At 42.3% G+C, this 24,197-nt stretch overlaps 1 protein-coding gene across 9 annotated transcripts in view; it reads right to left on the reverse strand.

The window, feature by feature from the left end:
* Window positions 1-24,197, reverse strand: part of GTF2I (general transcription factor IIi) — a 62,783-nt gene that overhangs the window by 3,301 nt on the left and 35,285 nt on the right. For 2 of the 9 annotated variants that reach the window (XM_065037168.1, XM_065037164.1), the window contains exons 13-32: window positions 22,872-23,055; window positions 20,552-20,610; window positions 18,534-18,605; window positions 18,168-18,351; window positions 17,793-17,851; window positions 16,708-16,779; window positions 15,015-15,198; window positions 14,492-14,550; window positions 13,119-13,202; window positions 12,542-12,637; window positions 11,453-11,518; window positions 10,335-10,518; window positions 9,709-9,761; window positions 8,790-8,900; window positions 7,926-8,009; window positions 5,798-5,981; window positions 5,182-5,210; window positions 3,735-3,791; window positions 2,620-2,658; window positions 553-628 (exon numbers count right to left, since the gene is read on the reverse strand). In XM_065037168.1, the coding sequence (XP_064893240.1) occupies window positions 570-628; window positions 2,620-2,658; window positions 3,735-3,791; window positions 5,182-5,210; window positions 5,798-5,981; window positions 7,926-8,009; window positions 8,790-8,900; window positions 9,709-9,761; window positions 10,335-10,518; window positions 11,453-11,518; window positions 12,542-12,637; window positions 13,119-13,202; window positions 14,492-14,550; window positions 15,015-15,198; window positions 16,708-16,779; window positions 17,793-17,851; window positions 18,168-18,351; window positions 18,534-18,605; window positions 20,552-20,610; window positions 22,872-23,055 (1,919 nt within the window). In that variant the 3' untranslated portion in view covers window positions 553-569. Of the gene's footprint in view, window positions 1-552; window positions 629-1,295; window positions 1,991-2,619; window positions 2,659-3,734; window positions 3,792-5,181; window positions 5,211-5,797; window positions 5,982-7,925; window positions 8,010-8,789; window positions 8,901-9,708; window positions 9,762-10,334; window positions 10,519-11,452; window positions 11,519-12,541; window positions 12,638-13,118; window positions 13,203-14,491; window positions 14,551-15,014; window positions 15,199-16,707; window positions 16,780-17,792; window positions 17,852-18,167; window positions 18,352-18,533; window positions 18,606-20,551; window positions 20,611-22,871; window positions 23,056-24,197 lie in introns of those variants that run through there. The other 7 variants (XM_065037169.1, XM_065037165.1, XM_065037166.1 and 4 more) reach the window with 5 other exon arrangements.

The following is a 24,197-nucleotide window of genomic DNA, read 5'->3' on the forward strand; positions in this document are numbered from 1 at the left end:
AAGCTTTTAATAGAAGTTACTGGAAAAACAAATTTAAATTAACTTTTAAATTAAATCAACTTTGAAGTTGGTTTGTCATCACAGTTAATAGCGTTACCAAGCGTCCTGAGCTTAGACAATATTGCAGCCACAGTGAAGAGCTCTCCTGCCCAATCACAATTTGGAAATACACATGGTTTACCAAGAATAACAATTCTCTTTCACACAGCCATGTCAGAGCTCTTCACAAACACTAATTCCCTAGGCTTTCATTTACTCTGCCTCCGAGGTATGTAATTACCATCACCCGCTTTTCCTTATAAGCCACATTTTCCCAAGACTCACCGCCTGACCAATTTGAACACAATGTGATTTACGTTGCACCTGGATAAAGTAGTGAAAACATCCTACACTTCATAGGTGAGAAACAAGACAAATAAAATAATTCGCAAGTGAAGGACTGGCACCTGCTGGCATTCAGTCATGGATCTCAGCCCTCTCCTCGCCCCCCCAAAATATAAAACCATTATTCCTTGACAGGTGTTGACTTAAAGAAACACTAAATTCTTTTACCCAGTATTGATGAGGTCCTACCACGTCGGGCCCGGTTCTTGCTTTATATGAGAAATTTCTTCTGTTTCTGTGATACCTGTTGAAAAAGTAGTAATGAATGAAGAAAAAAGGGTCCAGGACTAGGGTAATTCACCACTACAAGGCCAAGCCATTTCACCATATGATTTTACACCTTCCAGCCTAATTCTCAAGTGATTTTGAGTTCTTTAGCAATTGCATGCCTTTTCTCAAGATCATTCCTCTGGTAACGGCGTGTGAATCCAGTTTGAGATGATAAATTCAAAAGCACATTTCTTCCAAACCACCACTTTGAAGGCCCATATCTAGATTTCCTTCACACGAGGGTATTCATGAACAACCGTCTCTCCTCCATCATCTAACAACTTGAGTGATCCCACATGGTTTTGGCATTATAAAGGCATTTGATGTTTCAGCTTTCAACAACTGTGACCTTAAGTTTTGGAAGAACAACAATACTCCCCTCCCCAATGCACCCTCCCAGCTATTCAGGCCAATAAGGCATTCAAATTCCCCAATTATGGCAATAATTCGTTAGCATAAATTGTGGAAACCACTGCGCTGAGTAACTAGATGCATCGCTCAGGACACGATTAAAGACTCAAAGCCTACCCTATTTCCCCGAAAATAAGACAGGGTCTTATATTAATTTTTGCTCCAGAAGATGCATCAGGGCTTATTTTCAATGGATGTCTTATTTTCCCATGAACAACAATCTACACTTATTCTTGAACAAAAAAATAACATTTATTCAAATATAGTCAAGTCATCACATTCTGGAACATCATCACAACTCTCCAAACCCTGAATTCCATCATGAATTTCTTGTGACGCTACTTCCTTTTTCCATGTACAACAATCTACATTTACCGATATTCACGAACAAAAAAGAAATCAACATTTATTCAAATACAGTCACGTCATCATCTTCTGGAACATCACCGTAACTCTCCAAAGCCTGAATTCCATTGTGAATTTGTGACTCTATTTCCTTTAGAGCCCTTGGCCCATCTTCTTGGAGACAGTTCGCATCGCTGCAGGAAGCCATCCAGCCAGTGTTGCGATGCTTTGAATTCTCCGGGGGAGATTTCCAACTGCGGCGCCACCGCGAGGGCAAATTCTTGGATATCAGCCCTGCGCACAACCAAAGCCTTTGCTCTCCTGTCCGCGACCCATTCACAGATCACGTCTTCCAGCTCAGGAAACAACGGCTGCCGACCCGACCCACACTTGCGCTTCTCGGCGTTGCCCTCATACGCCTGTTGACTGAGGTTATTGTACTCCGCTCGCCATTTTCGGACCATTCGGATATCCAGCATCTTCTCTTTGCAGAAAGCAGTCAGATTTTTGCCCTGGGAGTCTTCCACGATTCCTTTCTTGTACTCGACGGAATAGCTCTTTCTCTTTGCGCTCGTGTTGTCTGGGGGTCAAAATACCAGTATGGTATATTTCTTGTTCATCTGTCTACATATGGCACTGTATGTAGTAAGTGGTTGATAGACCCTTCCCCAGGAAAAGCAGACACCCCCAAGAGAACCACACTTAAAGACCCCACAATTGTTTTGGGGGTGTCTGCTTTTCTTGGGGAAGGGTCTATCTGTCCTGCCGCATTCTATTGCCAATTAATCTTACTTTTTTACATGTATAGCTAGCTGCCTGGACACTATTTAAATCGACTTGTTACGAACTGTAATGAGGGCTTATTTTTGGAGTAGGGTTTATATTTCATCATCCTCAAAAATCCTGAAAAGTCATGCTAGGGCTTATTTTCGGGGTAGGTCTTTTTTTCGGGGAAAAAGGGTATAGTCATGACTTACCAACCAAGAACAAGAGTTCACAAACTTCCCCTGTAGAATTAATTGAATAATAACTTTTGCTGCAGAGCAGTTTTCACATGATGCTGCATGACATTAATACAGATGAAAAAGTGTCCTGAGAACCAATAAAAGCCCTTTTTTTCATTTTGATCGACCTGCCTCCTTTAAAAAAAACATGCAATTTTCTTCAAAATGACTTAAAAATAAATATTTGTTGAAGACAAACACTCACCTCCTACAGATACTTCTATTCGGCTTGGTTCAGCTGCATCTTAAATGAAACAAATATAGTCAAATGAATACGAATATAGTTTCAACAATATCATATAAGTATCATAGACAAATAAGGGAAATTGTTTTCCCTAAAAAAAGCTTCATTTTTTTCTCTTATGATCAGACTCAAGTATATTTGTCTGCAACAAACATGTGTATCTATAGAGTCTGCAGCAAAATAAATTACAGACTGACAGGTGCTGGAAAAGCCATTTAACCTTTTTAACACTACGGGTGGGTCAAGGACAGACAGAATTCAGCATGTTCACTGACCATCAGCAGCTGTTTTCCTCCCTCCTGCCACCTCCAAAGGTAAATGGAGGAGCCTGCAGTTTCCTTTATAGTTATTTCCACCATACAAGTGTCCCTTATTCTTAAAGTGTTTATTGAACGTTTTCATTTAGTTTCCCAGTTTCTTTGAGTAACAGCTTATTCAGTCAATTGCTAAACTATTTCCCCCACTACTCCAACTTGGGATACACATTTTTTAAAGGCCTGCGAACACTCAGAAACCATATTGGGTCAAAAGGAAGTTGCTCAACTACATTTACTTCAGCTATTCAGAGCATAAAGCTAAGTTCTTCATTCAGACTAAGCGTGATGTCTGTGCACTCTAGACACAGCCTAGCAGGGGTTTCAGAGCTCTGCAGTGGGCAGAAATACCATCAAGACCCCATTCTAGGTCCTGACACGTTACACAGGCAAACTGCACTTGGCTGAACATCTATCTGGCACAGACACACACTTGGAGTTAAGCAGGCATCAATAAATGCATATTGAATTGCCTTTATATATTGCCCTTACTAATCCTTCTTTTCAGCTCACTCATCAGCTGCAAAAATCAAATCAAGGAACACACCGGTGACAGAGCCTGAGGTACGCGATGGCTCTTTCTATTAATTTATTAATATTTAATAGCTATAAAAGTCCCCGTCGCACACCATCTGTCAAAATAAAACGGCTCATGATGGGCAGCGCGGACCCTGGACATGATTACTAATATCATCTGCCAATAAGATGGAGAACTCCGCTCCCTCCCCGTCCTGCAAGGACACGCGTCCTGCTCTGCGTCACCTGGTAGGACTGGTGCTGCTGGGGGTGCTGCTTCTGCTTCAGCTTTTTCCATCAGCTCTAAGATGAGACATGATCACTGTTTAACTTCGCAATGAAAACGGTTCACATGCAACACAAGGGCAATCTTACTTGTCGAATCTGCAAATCCTGAAACTTGTCGCATGAACAGGTTACTAACACTTGTGACTGAGCTGCAGTTCAGCATTTTTTGTTACACAAACAACATTCCCTGTCTTGCCTGCAAGCACCAAAAAGCTCCTTTTAAGTTCCCACATGTTCAGAAGAACAAGGCATCATACCTATGAGCAGTAGACTCAGAGCCTTTCAATCATTCAGTGCAGTATTTATCAATATCAGACCATTATGATCTTAATGGATATGGATAATGCACAAACCCCATGTGTTGAATGACCAGTCACCTCCTCCAGTGATGGAAGATGATTGGATATCTGTGTCGTTATTACTCAGCATATGATCTCACACCAAACACACGCTGACAGCTACGCTGGATAGACAACAGTTTAATAGATCCCTTCCTTTCTTATTCAGTCCTCTAGAAATGCTATTACACACTTATCTGCCTGGAAGGTCCCGTTACAGAGGGATCTCTTTCCCTAGGACTGCTGAGCAGGTCAGCGTGAGTTACTGGCTGCAAAATCCTCCTGAGAACACTGAGAACAGTTCACAGGCCTCCCTGTGGCTGGATGCAAACGAATGAACGCTGGGTCGCTAAGGCTCAGGCTGGGCAAGGCCAAATTAACAACAGGAGGTTCTATTTGGCCTCTGAATTTCTAATCTGACATTGGCTAAGAAAGAACATGACACAAGGGACACTGTAATGACAGTATTTTGTGATTTGTTTTCTCTCTTAAATAAGATCTAAAAAATCAGGTCACCATTATTTTAAGCAGCTGAAAATACTAAGACCTTTCCCCCCGCCCCGACAACAATTTCATTAACGTGGCCAAATTGGCCACAGCACGTCAGGTAATTACACTCTGCCTCTCTAAATTGTTCCAGTTTCAGCAGAATGCAGAATTTTTCACTGGAACGTGGTTGTGCTGCTACTGGAAAGTTCTTCCTTACTAACTGCTACTGGAATGGGTTGATTAGAACCCAAAACGTAGGCACTCCCATGTAAGGCTGCTGCTCAGTCTGTGTCCTAAATCCCTTTGGGACTTTGCAGCTGAAAAACACAAAATCAGTGTCTTGCCTTTTCATATCAAAGTTAATGCTAATATTATACTGTTCTGTAAATTTACCACCCTGCTCTCAAGTTAATTGCACATGCGTGTTTGGTCAGGAAATCTTAATGAGAGAGACACAGACAAGAGTTATACATAGACCTTAACCACGGCGATGCCTCTGCCACTAAGCCAAAATGTAGAAAACTAATCTCAGTAAGTTACAAAAATAAATATGCCATCAGTGTGTCATAAATACTTACGATTGTTAATCACAAGTCCTGGAAATGGTCTGCAAAAACAAGAAGAAAAATTACTGATTCTAAAATGTACTGCATGGGGTCTTCCTCCCAAGGCAACCTCCCCAATGTTTTGTAACAAGAGGTTGTGCTAGAATACGAACAAAAAGTCAAACAAAACAAAGGAACTGTCATAGCAGCTCTCGGGCACCATGCTTTGCTCACCAGCGTTTTGAAAAGCAACATACACAGAAAGATCTAAATCCTTCTCTTGCTCAGCGCTAATTAACAAGGGAGTCACCTCTTCTTCAGAGCCCAATTAAACAAAACATATCAAGCAAGGGTCCTTTCAGTCAGAACACTTGGTGATTAAGATATTTAAGAAATTTTTTTCTCTCTAAACTGACGCTTTCCGACTTCTGAGAAAGATAGAATGGACGTGTCCTTCAATCTTACCATCTTCATTCACGCTACGAACATTTCGGCTTCATTTGTCCTGATATATTGTTATCCAAAAGAGACAGCATCTTCTACTATTTAAAGACGCACTGCAACTCCTATTCTTTCAAATCTCAACTTATCCAAGCTACAGAGTTGTCCTCGCAACACCTGTACCATCTGATCACTGGCAATCACATACCGAATGACAGTAAATTTGATGAACTCTGCTGATTCCAAAATCTTCCTCATCGAGCTGATTTCCAGGTAACTGGGAGCTTTAAACACCACGCCGGGCGGCATCCCATCCACCACCACACAGCCGGGGTTGACAGTGATCTTCCTGTACGGGACTTTCACAGGAAAATTCATGCCGATGGCTTCACCTAAGTGAGAGAGCTCATGTTTACTTTCAAGTCTGCATATTTATGATTATGTTGAAGACAAAAAAGTCCTCGGATGTTTAAGAAACTAAAAGCAAAGCCAAGCTTTCTATCTGGTCTGAAACTATGGAAATTCACTGGACAATGAAACAATTACAGTGTTAGAAATAGATGTTCTGAATTACACTCATGAACCTTACTATGAGAGCATTAGCTACAACTCCAACTCCGACAGCTCATCATATAAAGAACCCAGATTCTGTTTTTACTGAATAAAAGGCATAGAAGAAGAGGATATCTAAGGAAACAGCTACCTGAAGGAAAACAAAGCGTTTCCTGCAATGCCATGAAAAGCAACTCAACACAGCACTAATTAAGGTATTTCAGATAAAGAAGCTCAGGTCATTATTGCTGTACAATGCAAATAAAAAGTAAAAAGAGAGAAAAAAGAGACCTATACACAGCAAAAAGCTTAAGTTACACTTTTAAAATGACCTTATAACACTACTATTAAGAGTTCAGGATTATGAAGCCCTAAGAATCACGGATTGCCAACAAAGTAAATATTTCATTCATGTTTGTACAGAAAAAACAGGGGGGACAGGGAAGAACATAAAGCAACCTATATTCTTAGGATTTCTTGTTTAAAACACCACACTGCATCACTTACAAAAGACTCTTTTTCAAGTCAAAGCACAACATCCAAATACAATTCTCATATTTCACAGAATCCCAGAGTGTCAGGGGTTGAAGGGCCCTGGAAAGCTCATCCAGTGCAATCCCCCCATGGAGCAGGAACACCCAGATGAGGTTACACAGGAAGGTGTCCAGGCGGGTTGGAATGTCTGCACAGAAGGAGACTCCACAACCTCCCTGGGCAGCCTGGGCCAGGCTCTGCCACCCTCACCAGGAACAAGTTTCTTCTCAAATTTAAGTGGAACCTCCTGTGTTCCAGTTTGCACCCCTTGCCCCTTGTCCTGTCACTGGTTGTCACCGAGAAGAGCCTGGCTCCTTCCTCCTGACACTCCCCCTTTCCATATTGATCCCCAGGAATGAGTCCCCCCTCAGTCTCCTCTTGTCCAGCTCCAGAGCCCCAGCTCCCTCAGCCTTTCCTCACACGGGAGATGCTCCACTCCCTTCAGCATCTTGGTGGCTGCGCTGGACTCTCTCCAGCAGTTCCCTGTCCTGCTGGAACTGAGGGGCCACAACTGGACACAATATTCCAGATGTGGTCTCCCCAGGGCAGAGCAGAGGGGCAGGAGAACCTCTCTGACCTACTGACCACCCCCTTCTAACCCACCCCAGGTACCATTGGTCTTCCTGGCCACAAGGGCCCAGTGCTGGCTCATGGTCACCCTGCTGTCCCCAGGACCCCCAGGTCCCTTTCCCCTACACTGCTCTCTAATAGGTCATTCCCCAACTTATACTGGAACCTGGGGTTGTTCCTGCCCAGATACAAAACTCTACACTTGCCTTTGTTATATTCCATTAAATTTTTCCCGCTCATCTCTCCAGCGTGTTCAGGTCTCTGGATGGCAGCACAGCTTCCAGTGTCAGCCACTCCTCCCAGCTTGGTGTCATCAGCAAACTTGCTGATAGTCCACTCTATTCCCTCGTCCAAATCATTGATTAATATATTGAATAATACAGGCCCCAGTACTGACCCCCGAGGAATGCACTAGATCCAGGCCTCAACTGGACTCTGCCCACGTGCCCATTGACCATGACTGTCTGGCTTCTTCCCTTCAGCCAGTTCACAGTCCGCCTCACTACCTGCTCATCCAGACCACACTCCCTCAGTTTAGCTGTTTGTTTTAACGATCATATATATATTTGTTTGTTTTAACAATCATTTACATCATTCACCGTGATGTTTCCGTAAATTCAATATGAACAACCTTAACTGCATTCACACCTACGTAAAAATGGAGAGTAAGAAGCAATTACCAAATTTCCGGCTAAAAAGGTCATTTACTTGCTCTCTCAGTTGTCTTGCCTTTTCTACTTTTGACAGCCTCTCACTTTCGTCATCTGGAAGAAATTGTTAGAATAACATCAGAATTAAGCAATTATTTTTTTCCCCGAAACTCATTTATCTCTGCATGTTTACTCAAAGCAGCTACACCCAAGTGCTTCAAAACAGGTGCTGCCTTTGCTCCTGGTTTTAGCAGTAATGCAGAATTGTAGAAATATGTAAAAATAGATGGTTCTTAAGAAATCCACGAGAAGCTTCAAAATATTTGCAGAAACAACAACAGCTTTACTGCCTAGAGATGATTTTTCAAACTTAATCTAAACCCACAGATTATATTTTATTTTCTTACAGTATATATAGTGGTGGGGAAAGCTAAAAGCAAAGTGACCGTTCAACAGACAGCCACAGCATGCAATGTTCCTCACAGTTTCTAATGAATGTAATAAATGCCTGAGAAAGTACTAATTAGCTTTGGGACAGAGCAGTTCAGTCTCCATGGTTATTCAACTCAGACGGAGTATTTATCTGTTGAAGTTGAGAAGAAATTGGAAATTCAGTATTTAATTTATTACACAAGAAAAAAGGGAAAAATGTGGATACTTCTTAACTAGGGGGTCGGACCAAGAATATTCTAGAGATGTCACTGCACAGATATTCATGAGTGTTAGAAAATACCTGACATCTCAGCACAAACAGAATACTAAATTATGCTCTTTGTTGACTGTATTTGCAATTTCAGTGAACCAGCTTGACCGCAGGAAAAGGCTTCAGGCTAAGCAAGTGTCATGAGGAATATAAGCACAAAATGATGATGTGAAACCAGATAGTGAACACACCTGGGATAGTCACCTGAATGATGTTAAGATCTTCAACACCTGCAGCTGTGTTCACTGCTGTGTTTGTTGTGGTGCTTGCTGTATTTGCTATATTGGATGAATTATTTTTCCCTAAAAGTAAAAGAACTAAATTTTAAAAACATTCGTAGAGAAATGAAAACCTTGAATAACATATATAAAGAAAATACTGCAAAATAACAGATGTTTACAAGTTTTGAAAGCAGACCTAGTTCCATTTCAAAGCAGGACATACTGAAGGTACATGTTACTGTCTCTTTGCAACCCAAGGGAAGAGCTAGATTAAAAGTAACGCTAATCTTTATCTGGTTTTCTAAGAAGTTTATAAGATTATTAAGGGGGGGTAAAAAAAGAATATATGGAGCATGTGTTTTGGTATTCTTATTACTAGAAAAATCATAGCACTTGCAGTTAATTCAGTAACTGATCATTCACCAAAGAAATCCCTTAGTTATATCTGTGAGCCACACTGTCCAGTGGCACAAACCAGCACAGTTCAAGCAACTCAGCCGAGTTGTGCAGAGTTTACACATAATAATACAACTCAAAACATTTCATCCATGACCTGACGCAGTTCTCCTATCAGCACTCCTGACTCTGAAGTGCTTGTCATTTCTTATTAGATGACCTGCGTATTAGGAGCAAATAATTCATCTCTAGACGTGAATTACTTCTGTGAATCACACGTTACCTGTCACATTTTGATAGAAGGTATTAAAGAGTATATTAGAGGCATACTCCCTTGCTAAAGCATAATTTAAACTGTAACTGGTAGGTGTTCTTCCCATCTCAAAAACAAACCAACCAACCACAATGTAGAATGAGTCTTTCAAGAATTCTTTAGCATCATGCAGCTCTCCTGATTTGTATTTAATCCTAGAATGGTAACCGTAAAACTCACTTTGGGGGCTTACAGCAGAACTTTCCTTAACAGCTGCCTCAAACATCTCGGGCCTGCAAACAGATCGAGCATATCATGTACAATAATAACATTACATTAATCAACATTCTGATATTAATTTATTAAAGACAAGGACCAAGTTATATCCTCTCAGCCAAACAGCCAGCCAAGAATGCAATGGCGGAGAGGCTCCATGACTTCTCTTGCCACTGTTTCTACACTTGCACGTGGGTATCTAAACATGTTCTAGACAAGAAAAATAAATTCTTACATTCCCCAATATACCAGTCTTCAGTTCTCAGCTCTTAGTACGCTGCCAGCAAGTTTTGTGAGTAACCCATAAGCATTCCATGCAGTACAAACTAAACCAGTGGTGTGATAACTGAAATGGGTTAAGAAATCTGGACTTGCTCCTCCTCCCAAAACAGGCTGTGAGGCTCTTTCAGAACAGATTACTGTATCTTGCTCCACTTCTACAAGAGCTTTCTGACCATTTTGTCATTTACTAAAAATACTCTAGTGTGTACTCTAATTAGTAATTTAGCAACTCGGCAACACAATTTCATTTTTTGGTCTACGTTTCAATTCTCATAGAATAGATTATCAAAGATGCACGACAGCCTTACTTTTTAATAACGAATTTTATCTTAGATTTGTTTCTCAGGATCTTCTCCAGCCTTGGAATTCCAAAAGTGGAGGGTCGGCGGAACGGCACCCCCTCAGGTAGCCCTTCCACATAGAAAGCCTCTGGGAAGGATTCGAACAACGCAAACGGCACCTTCACTGGTTTAGTCAACCCCAGCGCTTCCCCTGAAATGCAACAACAGAGCAAGTGAGCCACCAGCCAGATAACTGCTGTGTATCCAGAAAGGAAAACCTCAGGTATAAATGGTATGTTGTAGTGGGCACATGCATAGTAGATTAAGCGGAACCAGCAGGCTTTGTGTTTTTGTGGTTGCAGTTATGAGTAAGCTGGAAGAAAATGAAAATCAGTCTCAAACAGAACTCATCCTGTTACAGTAAATCTGATCATAATTTGCAGTTGAAAATGAATAATCTGCAGCCAGTTCATGCCACTGGCTTGGTCTGCACACCAGACTGTCCCATTTGTACTCCGCTTTCTTACAGGCAACACAGAATCACAGGATGTCAGCGGTTGGAAGGGACCTGGAAAGCTCATCCAGTGCAATCCCCCCATGGAGCAGGAACACCCAGATGAGGTTACACAGGAACACGTTCTGTCTCTGCTAGAGAACAGCACCAAGGGCAGGTGAGATCAGCGCTCTTGTTCCAAAAAACACAGTGATAAGTCAGTATTTCCACATTCATCAGCTTCCAAACAGCCTGCGCTAGAAGAAGCGCTGGGATACGATGGAGCATGTCTCTGCAGATCCCATCCATAGGTTGAGTCACGCAGAGACTGATGTCACACAAAGTCCCACTCACAGGAGTGAAGAAAGCTCAAAAAGATGTGCCAGGATGTGGAGTCACTGTGTCCCTGGGTCATTAAAGAAGCAGTAATCCAACCACAACTTCTCCATTTCCACACCCAAATAAAAATAACTAGTGGAAATGTGACACAGAATTGGAAGCAACCTATGTGAGAATGAATGCAAATGAGAAATTGCCTGAAGTACACAGAGACTGCAGGACCTTTGGAATAAATGCATGAACGTATCTCTCATACATCTAACTGCATGTTCATAAGAAAGACATCTCAGTGAAAAAGAATCAATAAACTTACCACATTTTTCATTAAAAAGGTTTTCAACTTTCTGCTTTAAGTCAGTAATTTTGGCATTCCACGCCTCTGCCAGGAGGAAATTGGAAGAATTAAATCAATACTCACACAATCAATCAGGCCTTGAAGAATATTTTAATAAAAGTTTAATAAACTATTATGCTTGATAACTGACTTACTATGGCAGTAAAATGAGCAAAAATGGCTTTCATTCTGCAGACGGCACTGAAACCTGCTGCAATCTGAACTTACATCCACGTCAATTCTCATTTTCCTAAAGCTTTGAAAGACACTGCTACTACACACAGCAAGGGCAATCAAAAACTAAATTAATCCAAGCGTGATCGAAATTTACGGTATCAGGCAGCATAAAATTTACTCATCTGAACCAGTACTCAAAATAGTGGCAGAAAGTTCTTCATATGTTCCATGACACAGTCCTGAAACACAACTGCATGGCTTCCAGTCTGGTCTGGCTTTTTCTTTACTGTTTCCCAGAACTGGAGAGGTCTATAATGGTGACCTTGTAAAATCAGCTCCAGTAGATCACAGCTCACTCATGTTAATTCACAGAATGTCAGGGGTTGGAAGGGCCCTGGAAAGCTCATCCAGTGCAATCCCCCCATGGAGCAGGAACACCCAGATGAGGTTACACAGGAAGGTGTCCAGGCGGGTTGGAATGTCTGCACAGAAGGAGACTCCACAACCCCCTGGGCAGCCTGGGCCAGGCTCTGCCACCCTCACCAGGAACAAGTTTCTTCTCAAATTTAAGTGGAACCTCCAGAACAGGCAAGGGCACCTCAGCACTGTGGAATATTAATAACAGAGCCGCAAAGGTCTAAAGGGACTGATTCTGAACCCAAGTGAATAAGATCTAATGGACCTGTGCTGCATTTTACAGTATTTTCACCCAGAATTCCTCCAATGCAACTTATCCTACATGATGAAGAACCTAGTGTACATGAAAACAAGAACTTCAGTCACTAACTGTAAAATAAAACACAAATTCAAAATATCTCTGATATGTAATCACTAGAATTTTCGGTACCAACATTAACAGAATGCATGTGTGCTAATTCCCACAACACTTACCAAAAGAGAATTCTTTTCCTCGGGGCTTGAAACTCATATTGGACCCATTGGTTTGCGAATTAGTTCGAACATCTGGTGTTTGTGGTTTGTTAGGACCTGTAAAAAGACATTAGATATATACATGCAGACAGCAGCAGCAAGCCATCATATGAAAAGAACAACGCATCAAACTTGATTACTAGAGAGAACTTAGATTCTGAATCAAGAATAGAATTTAAAAAAAAACCTTAACTAATTCTAGGGTTTTATTTGAGCATTTGACACTACTGATCACAGCTGTCGTGTCTCTGCTCAGGACTGCATCAGCTTCTGCATCCCTGCTTGGAAATAAAGGCCCAAGAAAACTGTTAAACTCCAACATTCTACATAATCATCACCTGCACAGAATCCACTGGTATTCAGAAACAAAAAATAAAACCGTTTCTATACAAAAGTTTATCTAAATCCCCAAAATGAAACTGAGTTTGCTACATGAGGTGCATGCATAAGTTAATTATGGGCTACGAAAACTGAGAAGAACAGAAAACATTAGAAGAATAGAACATTAGAAGAATATTTAATGATATTCCTTCCATACCTTCTTCAACAGTAACTTCAATCTCTGGAACCTTTGAATTCCCTGGAGGACTTCGTGACCTTTTCGATCTCTTTGGACTCGTTGCTGTAAGTCAACACAATAAAAGGTGTAAAGCACAAACACTCTATCGTTGTATATCCTGCACAGCTAATGGAAAAGCAGCTGCATTCTGAAAGTTCCAACAGACCAAAGAATCACCTGTGTCTGTACTAAGTACAGTCTGCATTGTAAAATTGGAACAATACAGTGATGCTCACAGCCTTAAAAAGTAGGTTTAGTGCTCTTGAAAAAGGCAGGTATCACACCTAGATTTTCACTCCATTAATTCAGAACAGAAGACTTGAGGTGGGTGCCCTGGTGACCGGAGATACAGAGAAGGCGGAGATACAGAGAAGGCAGAGTTACTGAACGCCTTCTTTGTCTCTGTCTACTCTGCCGGGGGCTGTCCTGAGGAGCCCTGTACTGCTGAGGCCCCAGAGGAAGGCAGGACAATGGAGGAGCTTGCCTGGGTTGATGAGGACTGGGTTAGGGAGCAGTTAGGCAATCTGGACATCCACAAATCCATGGGTCCGGATGGGATGCACCCACGGGTGCTGAGGTCATTGCTGGACTGCCCTCCATCATCTTTGCCAAGTCTTGGGAGATGGGAGAGGTGCCTGAGGACTGAAGCGAAGCAAATGTCACTCCAGTCTTCAAAAAGGGCAAGAAGGAGGACCCAGGGAACTATAGACCGGTCAGCCTCATCTCCATCCCTCGGAAACTGATGGAACGACTTCTCCTTGATGCCATCTCAAGGCATATCAAGGATAAGAGGGTCATTAGGGGCAGTCAACATGGCTTCACCAAGGGGAAGTCATGCTTGACCACCCTCATTGACTTTTATGAGGACATAACAAGATGGATGGATGATGGCAGAGCAGTGGACATGATCTACCTTGACTTGAGTAAGGCATTTGACACAGTCTCCCACAGCATCCTCACAGCTAAACTGAGGGAGTGTGGTCTGGATGAGCGGGTAGTGAGGTGGATGGTGAACTGGCTGAAGGGAAGAAGCCAGAGAGTCGTGGTCAATGGGGCAGAGTCCAGTTGAGGCCTGGATCTAGTGCAGTGCCTCAGGGGGCAGTGCTGGGGCCTGTATTATTCAATATATTCATCAATGATTTGGACGAGGGAATAGAGTGACTATGAGCAAGTTTGCTGATGACACCAAGCTGGGAGGAGTGACTGACACTCTATGCTAGATCATATTAAATAATGTCTTTTGTTTGCAACACCTGTTTTTTTTTTTAACCACAACAATCTCTCAGTCTGTTAAGGAAGCAGAAAGTAAATATTTATGACTTGATGGCAGCAAATAATAATTAATGGTTTACCTCTAGCGTTTATTTTACTGGCCAGCCCTGGAGGCAAATAGGAAGTGACAAGCTCAGGCCTAAAAGTTGAACAGAACACGATCCAATCAATCACACGCGAGAAAAATAATACCACAAAATGTCACAAATTACTTGGAATTCGTTGAGTTCCAATTTACACAACATCAGCTCTCTATAATAAACCTTTGCTAGAAGCAGAGGTGACTCTTCATCTACTATAACCACAAAAAGTTAGAAAACATAAAGCTACATTTTCTACTCTATAATCTTCTTTTGGGTTCATTTCTCTAGGTACAAGGACATTTTTTCCCATAGATCTCTGGTGCATGGAACATGCAATTGATATATCTATACAAGTTAAATAAGGAAGGTATATCCTTTTATGAGGTAAAACATAGGAGCAAAATATTCTGTTTCACGGGAAGCGAATTTAGGTAGCATCGAAAGCCTAAAGCTGCAGGGAAGAAAATCAAATAACTTCAAAATCAGGAGTAAAAAAAAAAGAACTGAATTACAAACATACTTTTTAACAACAAATTTGATTTTGCCGCTCCCACGGACAATCCTTTCGAGGCGTGGAATTCCAAACCAGGTGGGACTCCGGAAGGGGATTCCTTCGGGCAAACCTTCGACGCTCAGGTACTCGGGGTTTGATTCAAATACAGGATAGGGAACCTTCACCGCCTCTGAGAGCCCCAGAGCTTGGGCTGAAAACAGAGAATGAACAATAGTTCACACACTCAAACGGGGGCTATGTGACCTCAAGTGATTCTAAGGACCTTGGCGTACAGAAGCTCTCCTACTCAGATATAACAAAAAAACTCAAGAGAAATATTAAATTAGATTTTCTGTTATTTTCTGTAGAATAACTGCAAATAGGGACTTGGTCCATGTTGTTAAAAAAACATCTAAGCCTGCAGTGCCAAATATTTTCTTCTGAGAACTTTTTTCATCCAAAAGCTTTTTGTGCATATAACATTTCTTGTCACACAACTGGAAAAACTATGACCTAGGATGAATGGGGCTGCATCTAGCTGGTGGCCAGTCACTAGTGGTGTCCCCCAGGGGTCAGTGTTGGGTCCAGTCCTGTTTAACATCTTCACTGATGATTTAGATGAGGGGATTGAGATCATCATCAACAAATTTGCTGATGACACCAAGCTGGGAGGGAGTGTCGACCTGCTGGAAGGCAGGAGGGCTCTGCAGAGGGATCTGGATAGACTGGAAAAATGGGCCGATTCCAATGGAATGAAGTTCAACAAGGCCAAGTGCCGGGTGCTGCCCTTTGGCCACAACAACCCCCTGCAGCGCTACAGACTGGGCACAGAGTGGCTGGAGAGCAGTCAGGCACAAAGGGACCTGGGGGACTCATTGACAGGAAGCTCAACGTGAGCCAACACTGTGCCCAGGTGGCCAAGAAGGCCAATGGGATCCTGTCCTGTATCCAAAAGAGTGTGGTCAGCAGGACAAGGGCAGTGATCCTTCCCCTGTGCTCTGCATTGGGGAGGCCACACCTGGAGTATTGTGTTCAGTTCTGGGCCCTCAGCTCAGGAAAGAGATTGAAGTGCTGGAGCAGGTCCAGAGAAGAGCAACAAGACTGGGGAAGGGACTTGAACACAAGCCCTATGGGGAGAGGCTGAGGGAGCTGGGCTTGTTTAGTCTGGAGAAGAGGAGGCTTAGAGCTGAGCTCAGCACTCTCTAGAACTACCTGAAGGGCAGTTCTAGCCAGGTGGGGATTGGTCTCTTCTCCCAGGCAGTCAGCAATAGGACAAGGGGGCATGGGCTTCAACTCTGCCAGGGGAAATTTAGGCTGGAGATTAGAAAGTAATTCTTTGCAGAGAGAGTGGTCAGGCATTGGAATGGCTGCCCAGGGAGGTGCTGGACTCACCAGCCCTGGAGGTTTTTAAACTGAGATTGGACACGGCACTTAGTGCCATGATCTAGTAAACGGACTGGAGTTGGACCAAGGGTTGGACTGGATGATCTCTGAGGTCTTTTCCAATCCAGTCGATTCTGTGATTCTGTGTGAAAGTCATTTGTGTCATTTATAGGAAAGAGTCAGTAAAAAGCAGGTAAGAATACTCAAGATTTTCATATTTACCCTAGTACAACTTTGATGTTCAAATAAGTGAAGCACAGTAAAATTTAAAACTCTTTACAGATGAGTTTTAAAATGCAGCAGCATTATAAAACAGTTCATTTAACATTTAACTTACCAAACTTCATATTAAATATCTCTTCCACTTGTTTTCTCAGCTTTGTGATCCTGACATTCCAATCGTCTTTCACTGAAAATCGGAAATGTGCATATGTCAGAGTATTACCCAGTTCTAGATGAAGTGGTACATTCAAACACTTTTCTTTCAACACGAGAACTTGTAAACTATCAACACAATGACATCTGAGTAGACAAGGACACATGAGTAATGATTATTAATGGCAGCTTAAATGATACACACAATTGCCTCTACATAACAGAAGATCATTTATATATAGTTACACATTTCAAACATTGGCCCAAGTGGGAGAACTTGCTCTTCAGAGCCTTGAGATGGAGGAAGGAATTACTCTTGTGGCTCTTACGACGTTGGAATTAATTCATCATACTGCATAAGAATAACGCTCTTTAGAGCAGAAGATGAGGATTTAAAGAGTGCTTTGCTAAACATTTTGATTAGCATCAAAAAATCATCTCCAGTTGTGCTCTCTATTGTCAATAAAAGCCAATTACAGGAGTGTTAGCCAGAGCAAGCGATTTGTAGCTTAGGTAGAGAAGAAAGCAAAGGACACTAGCAGCAATAAAAAGCACTTCATTTCTGACAAACGGTACCGCAATTCATTACTTTTCATCATAAACCACAAATAACAATTAACCACTACTGAGCTAACACCATTCAGGGTTGTGGACAGCACGCATGAAGGAAGCTATGCAGAAAGGTTTTGTTTCAAAATTGTATTTTTGACTAAAAAAATCACCTGATCTTGTTAATTCTTAGCTTCTTATATTTCCAAGGCAAAATGCATTCATGTTTTTTGCAATCTCACCTACTTATTTGATAGATTTCACAGGTATTTAACACCGGCATGTGTGTTTATACTTATCCACGTGTTGTAGTCTTACTGGCAAAAGAGTGAGACTAATTTACTTTAAATGATCCAAAAAGCCACCCGTGTTCACAACGACCCATTTATTCTTTTCAGACCTCAGGAAGAGTTTGTCAGCACACCCATCACCAAACGTTGCACTGACCCAAACGTGTTTCCCCACCAAATGCCACGATTCCCACTCGGAGACTCTTACCCAGGGTGTTTGGCTTGGGCTGAATAACTTCAGCTGAAGGGAGAGTGAGCAGCTCTGGCCTGCAAGCAGAAAACAAACCACCTGTCCATTCTTGACATAAATTCAACACCAGTACTTATTATGGCATGAATTGAAAAGTTTGGGTTTTTCGACTGTGTCTTTCACACCTGTGAATATGCTACAAAGATATTTTTGAAGACTTGTCTGGATTGCAAATACCTACTTTATAATGCAGAATATTTAATCTGCCTACTTGGTAACCAAACGCTTCATGACTTAACGAAACCAAGTGCTTGATTACACAAAGAGTGCTTTGTTTGGCCTCTTTCTTAAAGAGAAAAAAAAAAGTGTTTGGGTATTATAACAAACACGTACCTTTTGATCACAAATTTTATTCTGTTGCCCACTTGAATTATTTTTTCAAGACGAGGGATTCCATACCAGGAGGGGCTCCTAAAGGGGATGTTCTCTGGCAGCCCTTCGACGTAGAGCTCGGTAGGATGGGCCTCAAATTTCTGGTAGGGAACAGCTTTCGGCTCCGTGCTCCCCAGGGCCTCGGCTGTTAGAACAAAACACATCCAGTAACTGGACAGTTTGGCCATCAACTTTTTTTCGACAGTTCGGTCACCATCTTTATGAAAAGCTACCTAAGCTCCCAATTCCTCAGGCTGTTGCAATCATGTGATTCTGTGGAACCTTCAAGAAATACAAAGCCATGAAAGAAAATAATACTGTACTCACCAAACTTTTTAGAGAAGAGTTGATCTACCACCTTTCTGAGTTTGGTGATCCTGGCATACCAGTCCTCCTTCACTGTATGTGAGAGGGACACAGAACAAAACCAACATTCCCTCATTATTTCCAGTTGTTCAGTTTATAGCAGGCACAGCTATCCTGCATTTTCAGGTAACCCAGAAAATACTACGCAAAGATTCAACTCGCAACGGGGAAAATTAATTATTAAAAAAAAGGACAGATTATAAGACTGTATAAAAATCCATTGAACAAGTGACATTGCTCATGCTACAAATGGCAGGCAGTGTACTGGCAGGAAGAACTGCAATGCTGCCATCATCTGCCCCCAATCCGTACATCCCATTTGGAGATGGGGTTAGATTTTTTGCCAGTTTCATTTCCTAAAAAAATGATCTTGATATTCAGTGGAGAGTTTGGTACGTGTACGGGGTGAAAACTTGCTTTTAAGGAATTTTCACTAAGCACTGACAACCCCAAACCAAGATGTTGCAAATGGGTGTGCTCAGCAGTTTGCTCTTTGCTGTATATTCTTGTTGAATTTCCAGCATCCACTTCTCCCACTGTTCATGGACAATACTTTTTAAAAGGTGATTAATAACTATATCGAATTATTCTGGGGATAATCTGGAGAGTTCCAACTCTCCAAATGGTTCCTCGACACTAACTGAGACATGAGTTTTCCTAGCTACAGGGGTTTTACGGGATATGTAATGTATCTGCTTTGTCTTCATGATGAGTATAACCATATTAAATATGACAAAAACAGAGAAAAGGGCTAATTAAAAAACCCACATAAGAGTACAGTTAAGTCATTAATCTACCTACTATTTTTGTAGTCAAATCTGGTGCTCAAAGGAACAGCAGGCTATTAAGATTCAAGACACTAGCTTATCTTATACTGCAGGAAAGGTTTAATTCCTACACACAGGCTGAAGTGACATCCTTCTGACACAATTTCTTCGCTTAGTTTAGATCCTTAATGTTCACTTTAAGTACAGCCTTTGATAGAACTTTTTACAACAGAAGACTATGAGTATACAACACAACATAATCGTGCTGCAGTGGTGCAGATATGAGCATTGAAACGCTTGTGTCCCTGTCTAAACTAACAATTTCTCTGGTATTATTACAATTCACAGTTCAGCCAGGCTGAGGTTGGCAGTTAGCATTCCGGGGTTGGAATCAATTTGTTTGCTGCCACTGGTTCATGCCTACAAGCTTTCAACACTTGGCTTAATTGGACAATTGAAAAAAATGCCCTGAAGCCCAAGAGACAGTAGAACACAACTGAAGAGAAAACACGAGTCCTGGAAAGTAATTTACCAACTAATGCCCAAAGGCATAATTATATCAAAACTTCTTTTTTTTTTTTTCCTCCACACTAAACTTTTTTTTTTCCCAGCTTGCAAGGAAATGAGTTTCTGGGTGCAATTGTAACAAAAGTCTGTTCTTGTAGTCTTGGTTTTACATGGGCATTTTTGTTACCTTTGGATGGGTACTCGATGGAGACAAAGCCTGTAAGAGCATCTGCTGAGAAGTATTGCTGACAGCAGAAGCGTGAGAACACGTTGTTTGCATGAAAATGGAGTCTCATCATCCAAGCAAGTCAGATGCAACAATAACTGTCACTAAAAGCAGTATGTTCATTATTGCATTTCAATTAATCTAATTTCAATTAATCTTATTTTGGCAAATACCATATATAGATAATTATTCCATGTGACAGACAGTTCCCTACCCTCTACCAGCTATGGAAACTACCGCCTTTTCTCTACATCTCAACAGACTAACACTTAGCTCATTATTTTTCCTTCTGGCCAGCGGAATTAAATCCGTTGATAGTGTCACTAACACTGGCTTGGAGTGGAAAACAGCTGTCACTTTGTAGCTAAAGAAAATTCAAAACAAGTGGAATTATTTGCTATCTGTTATTAGTAAAAGCAAAAGACTGACAAATGGGAAATTGTATTGTACTTGCACAATTCGCATGTTTGAAGACCTACCTCCTGCAACTGGTTTGTCCAACGGTGCATCTTCTTGTGTCAAATTCAAAAGCTCATGCCTAAAAGATAGAAGATACACACTTCAGTGACACACACTTTCATAAACCAGAATTTACAGCCTACAGCTACCTGATTAGAAAATAAAAACCATAGGGGGCATCACAATCCCCAACGTTAAATTCCATCAACATCAAAGTATTGTAAGAGCTGGTTGGAATCCTACTAACAGAAATGTTCTCATTTCCTGAGATCAGCTGATCGGAGGCAGCTCGGCAGGTCCCGATTAAGCAAAATCTTCGAGGTACAGAGAAGCCTTTTTTTGGGTTTTTTTCTCCCTCAATTGGGCACTTTCACTCTCTAGAGACCCGGAAGCTCCCGGCAGCCCTTGCCAGAGCAGCTGACGCGAGTGGGCATTACTGCAGCGAGGGTGATCACACCCCTGCCGCTCGTCTTAAAAAAGCCTCCGGGACGCTGCTCACCAGGTGCTGGAAGGGGCAGTCGGCTTGTGACACGGGTGAGTAGCACCCACGCTGTGCTGCAGCAGCGGGTGTGGTAACTCGTGCACTAGGGTGTAGAGGTTGTCACTTTTGCTAGTTAGACTCTCTCACCTATTGCCACTGTCTCATACTGTTGCTGACCATGGCCTTGACCAGAAAGAGAGCTTGTCTGAAGAAGACTGTAGCAACTCAGACAGACTGTCTGCCCCGAACCGTGGCTGTTCAGGTTTCTGGCTGCAGGGAGTGCCAGAGCCTGCTGCTGCCAGATGCCGATGGCCAGCATCCCACCTGTGTGAGCTGTGAGCAGGTGCAAGATCTGCTCCACGTGGTTGCAAAGCTTAAGGAGGGGGTAGAGATGCTGAGAACCACCAGGGAGTGTGAAAAGGAGATCGACTGGTGGGGTAACTGCCTGGTGTGCCATTCAGAGAGGCTCCTGGAGGATACCCCCCAAAAGGTGATGAACTCCTTGTCCTGTCAGGCAGAGGGAGAAGACCTGAGACAGCCCCTGTCGCTGTTGGGCAGAGGTAGGGGACAGAAAAGATGACAAGGGTTGGAAGCAGGTTCCAGTTTGGGGCCGTGGGCAGTCCCCCTCCCTATCTGCTTTGCTTCCCCAGGTGCCCCTCCATAATGGGTTTGAGGCCCTGGATCTTGAAGAGGAGGGAGGTGAGGATGTGGTGCAAGGCCCACCTATGAGGTTACATAGAAAGAGGCAGTTGACTCCACGCCTCAAGACCGCCTCAGATAAGAAAGAAAGAAGGGTAACTGTAGCAGGCAGTTCCCTTCTGGGAGGGACAGAGGGCCCAATCTGCAGAGCTGCCCCTCATCGTAGGGAAGTATGCAGTCTACCTGGAACCCGGATCAGGGACATCACCAGGACGCTCCCCAACCTGGTGCACCCAACGGACTACTACCCACTGCTGATCTTCCAGACAGGTGGGGAGAAGGCCTTGGGATGGATGGTAAAAGAGTCTGCGGATCAAGTGATTTTCTCTTCCCTCCTTCCAGTTTTGGGTGATGATATGGGAGGGAATAGAAAAATTCAGTCTGTAAACAATTGGCTACAAGACTGGTGCTACAGGCAGGGCTTTGGGTTCTTTGATAACAGCTGGTTTTACAAGACACCAGTCCAAACAGTGATACGTGGGAAAGGTTTCAGTCCAAACAGTGATACATGGGAAAGGTTTATCTCGCAGGGGCAAAAGGATGCTGGGACAGGAATTAGCAGGGCTCATTTGGAGAGCTTTAAACTAGACTCGAAGGGGGATGGGGTTGTAGCTGTGCTTGCATCAGTGGGGCATCACTCCAGAGTTGATGAAGGCTGGGAGGCCTCCCATACCCCTGGGGTGAAATCGGTGTGCTCAGCTCGCTCTCTGAAATGCCTGCACACCAATGCGTGCAGCATGGGAATAAGCAGGAGTGATTCTGTGAAACGTTTTTGATGGCTGATACACATATTCACCTGAGCCATAACATTTCATGGTCACATCCAGATTACATTAAAATTACCTGGGAAGTCTAAGATGCACTTAATCAGAAACAAAGATCCAACACGTATTATAGCTGCAGAGATTAAAACAGTACAAAGAGATCTGCCCATGACAAGAAGGCCATAATATCGAAATGTTCTGATCTCAGCCACCACCATGCTGCTCTGTGGATCTGATAAGCTGAATTTATATGAGTGAACATCAAATTACTCATCAGTGCTGCACAACAACAGCTCAGTACAAATCAGTTTGGAAGTTCTTGAGGATAAAATGAAGCAGAGCGGAGGCAGCAGAAAACAATCAAACCTATAGGGACAAAAATGCAAACTTCCTTACTTTTTAATCACAAAGCGGATTCGCTCCTTTGCTAGAAGTATCCTCTCCAGACGGGGGATGCCGTACGTGGACGGACGCCTGAAGGGAATTCCCTCTGGCAGCCCTTCCACGTATAAATCTTCCACATGGGACTGGAAGAGCGGGTACGGGACAGACACGGGACCTTTTGCTTTTATAGCTTGAGCTTCAAGAAAAAAGGAGAAGAAAAAACATTAGAGTAGTTTGTGGTTCTACTCTGATATCACCCTGAAAGCTTTCAAATTAGCAAACAGGCACATTTAAACACGCAAGCATTCCTATTTGTGGGGATTTGGTTTTGTTTTATAGCTAAATCACTCTAATTCACAGTAAACAAGCTGCAGACCTGCATATATATGCAGATTCTCCTCTTTTCCCTTTACTCTGTAAACGTTTAATAACAGAGACAGCACCTGTTACAGTGAAATTTCACAGTATTCTGGTTTTGTTTAATAACACATTTTGAAAGATGAAATTATCTAGACTTAATTATAGACCAAACATTTAATTAGCTCTGATAATTATTATTATTTGTTACTACTATTGGGTTACAAGAGTCACTAATACCTTGGAGGGGGGACACAAATCCCTTCTTTTGAGTGAATTCCTAAAGCTTTGGGTATTTTAGAAATGCAAGGAATCGCTAATGAAAAAACCAATATACTTCTAACATCATCCAAAAAAAGCATGGCCCTACTAATGAAATCTCTGAAGCAAATGAAAAGCAAATAACAGATTCACGCACAGCTGGAAAATAACCTCAATGTATTTCTTTAAGTTATGAGAACCGCAATCCTAACAATACACCCATCAGGCTGGCAAATACTGGAGAGTGGCCCCATGGTTTGCAAATACCAAAAGGGCTGATTTCTTTATACTCATAAGGGTACGTTAATTTTGTAGGCCACGCAACAAGAATTCTCTATTACCATCTGACTGGTCTGCAAATAGTTTGGTACATTCTGTTGGTTTGCTATGGAAATTAGATGCAAAAAATTATTTGAGGAGAGAAAGGCCAAGCTAAGGCCAAATTAAGAGTCCAGTGATGGGGCAGCATTTCTGAAAGCAAAACTACTCAGGACAGCTTTTCAAGGAACTGAACGTACCATGAAATTGGTCTGTGGTTCAGACATTGGTGTATACCAAACAGACTAACTCAGAAATTCTTAAAGGCAATAGGACAATTTAGGTTTTAAAGGCATTTGGGTAAGATAATCTTTGAACCACTTGGAAGCTCATCACAAAAGAGGGAGGCTTTGAAAACACTGTGTGTATCTTAGTCTTGTTCTCTGATGAGAATCGAATACC

The sequence above is a fragment of the Columba livia genome, chromosome 20 (assembly GCF_036013475.1).
Source record: "Columba livia isolate bColLiv1 breed racing homer chromosome 20, bColLiv1.pat.W.v2, whole genome shotgun sequence".
NCBI lineage: Eukaryota > Metazoa > Chordata > Aves > Columbiformes > Columbidae > Columba > Columba livia.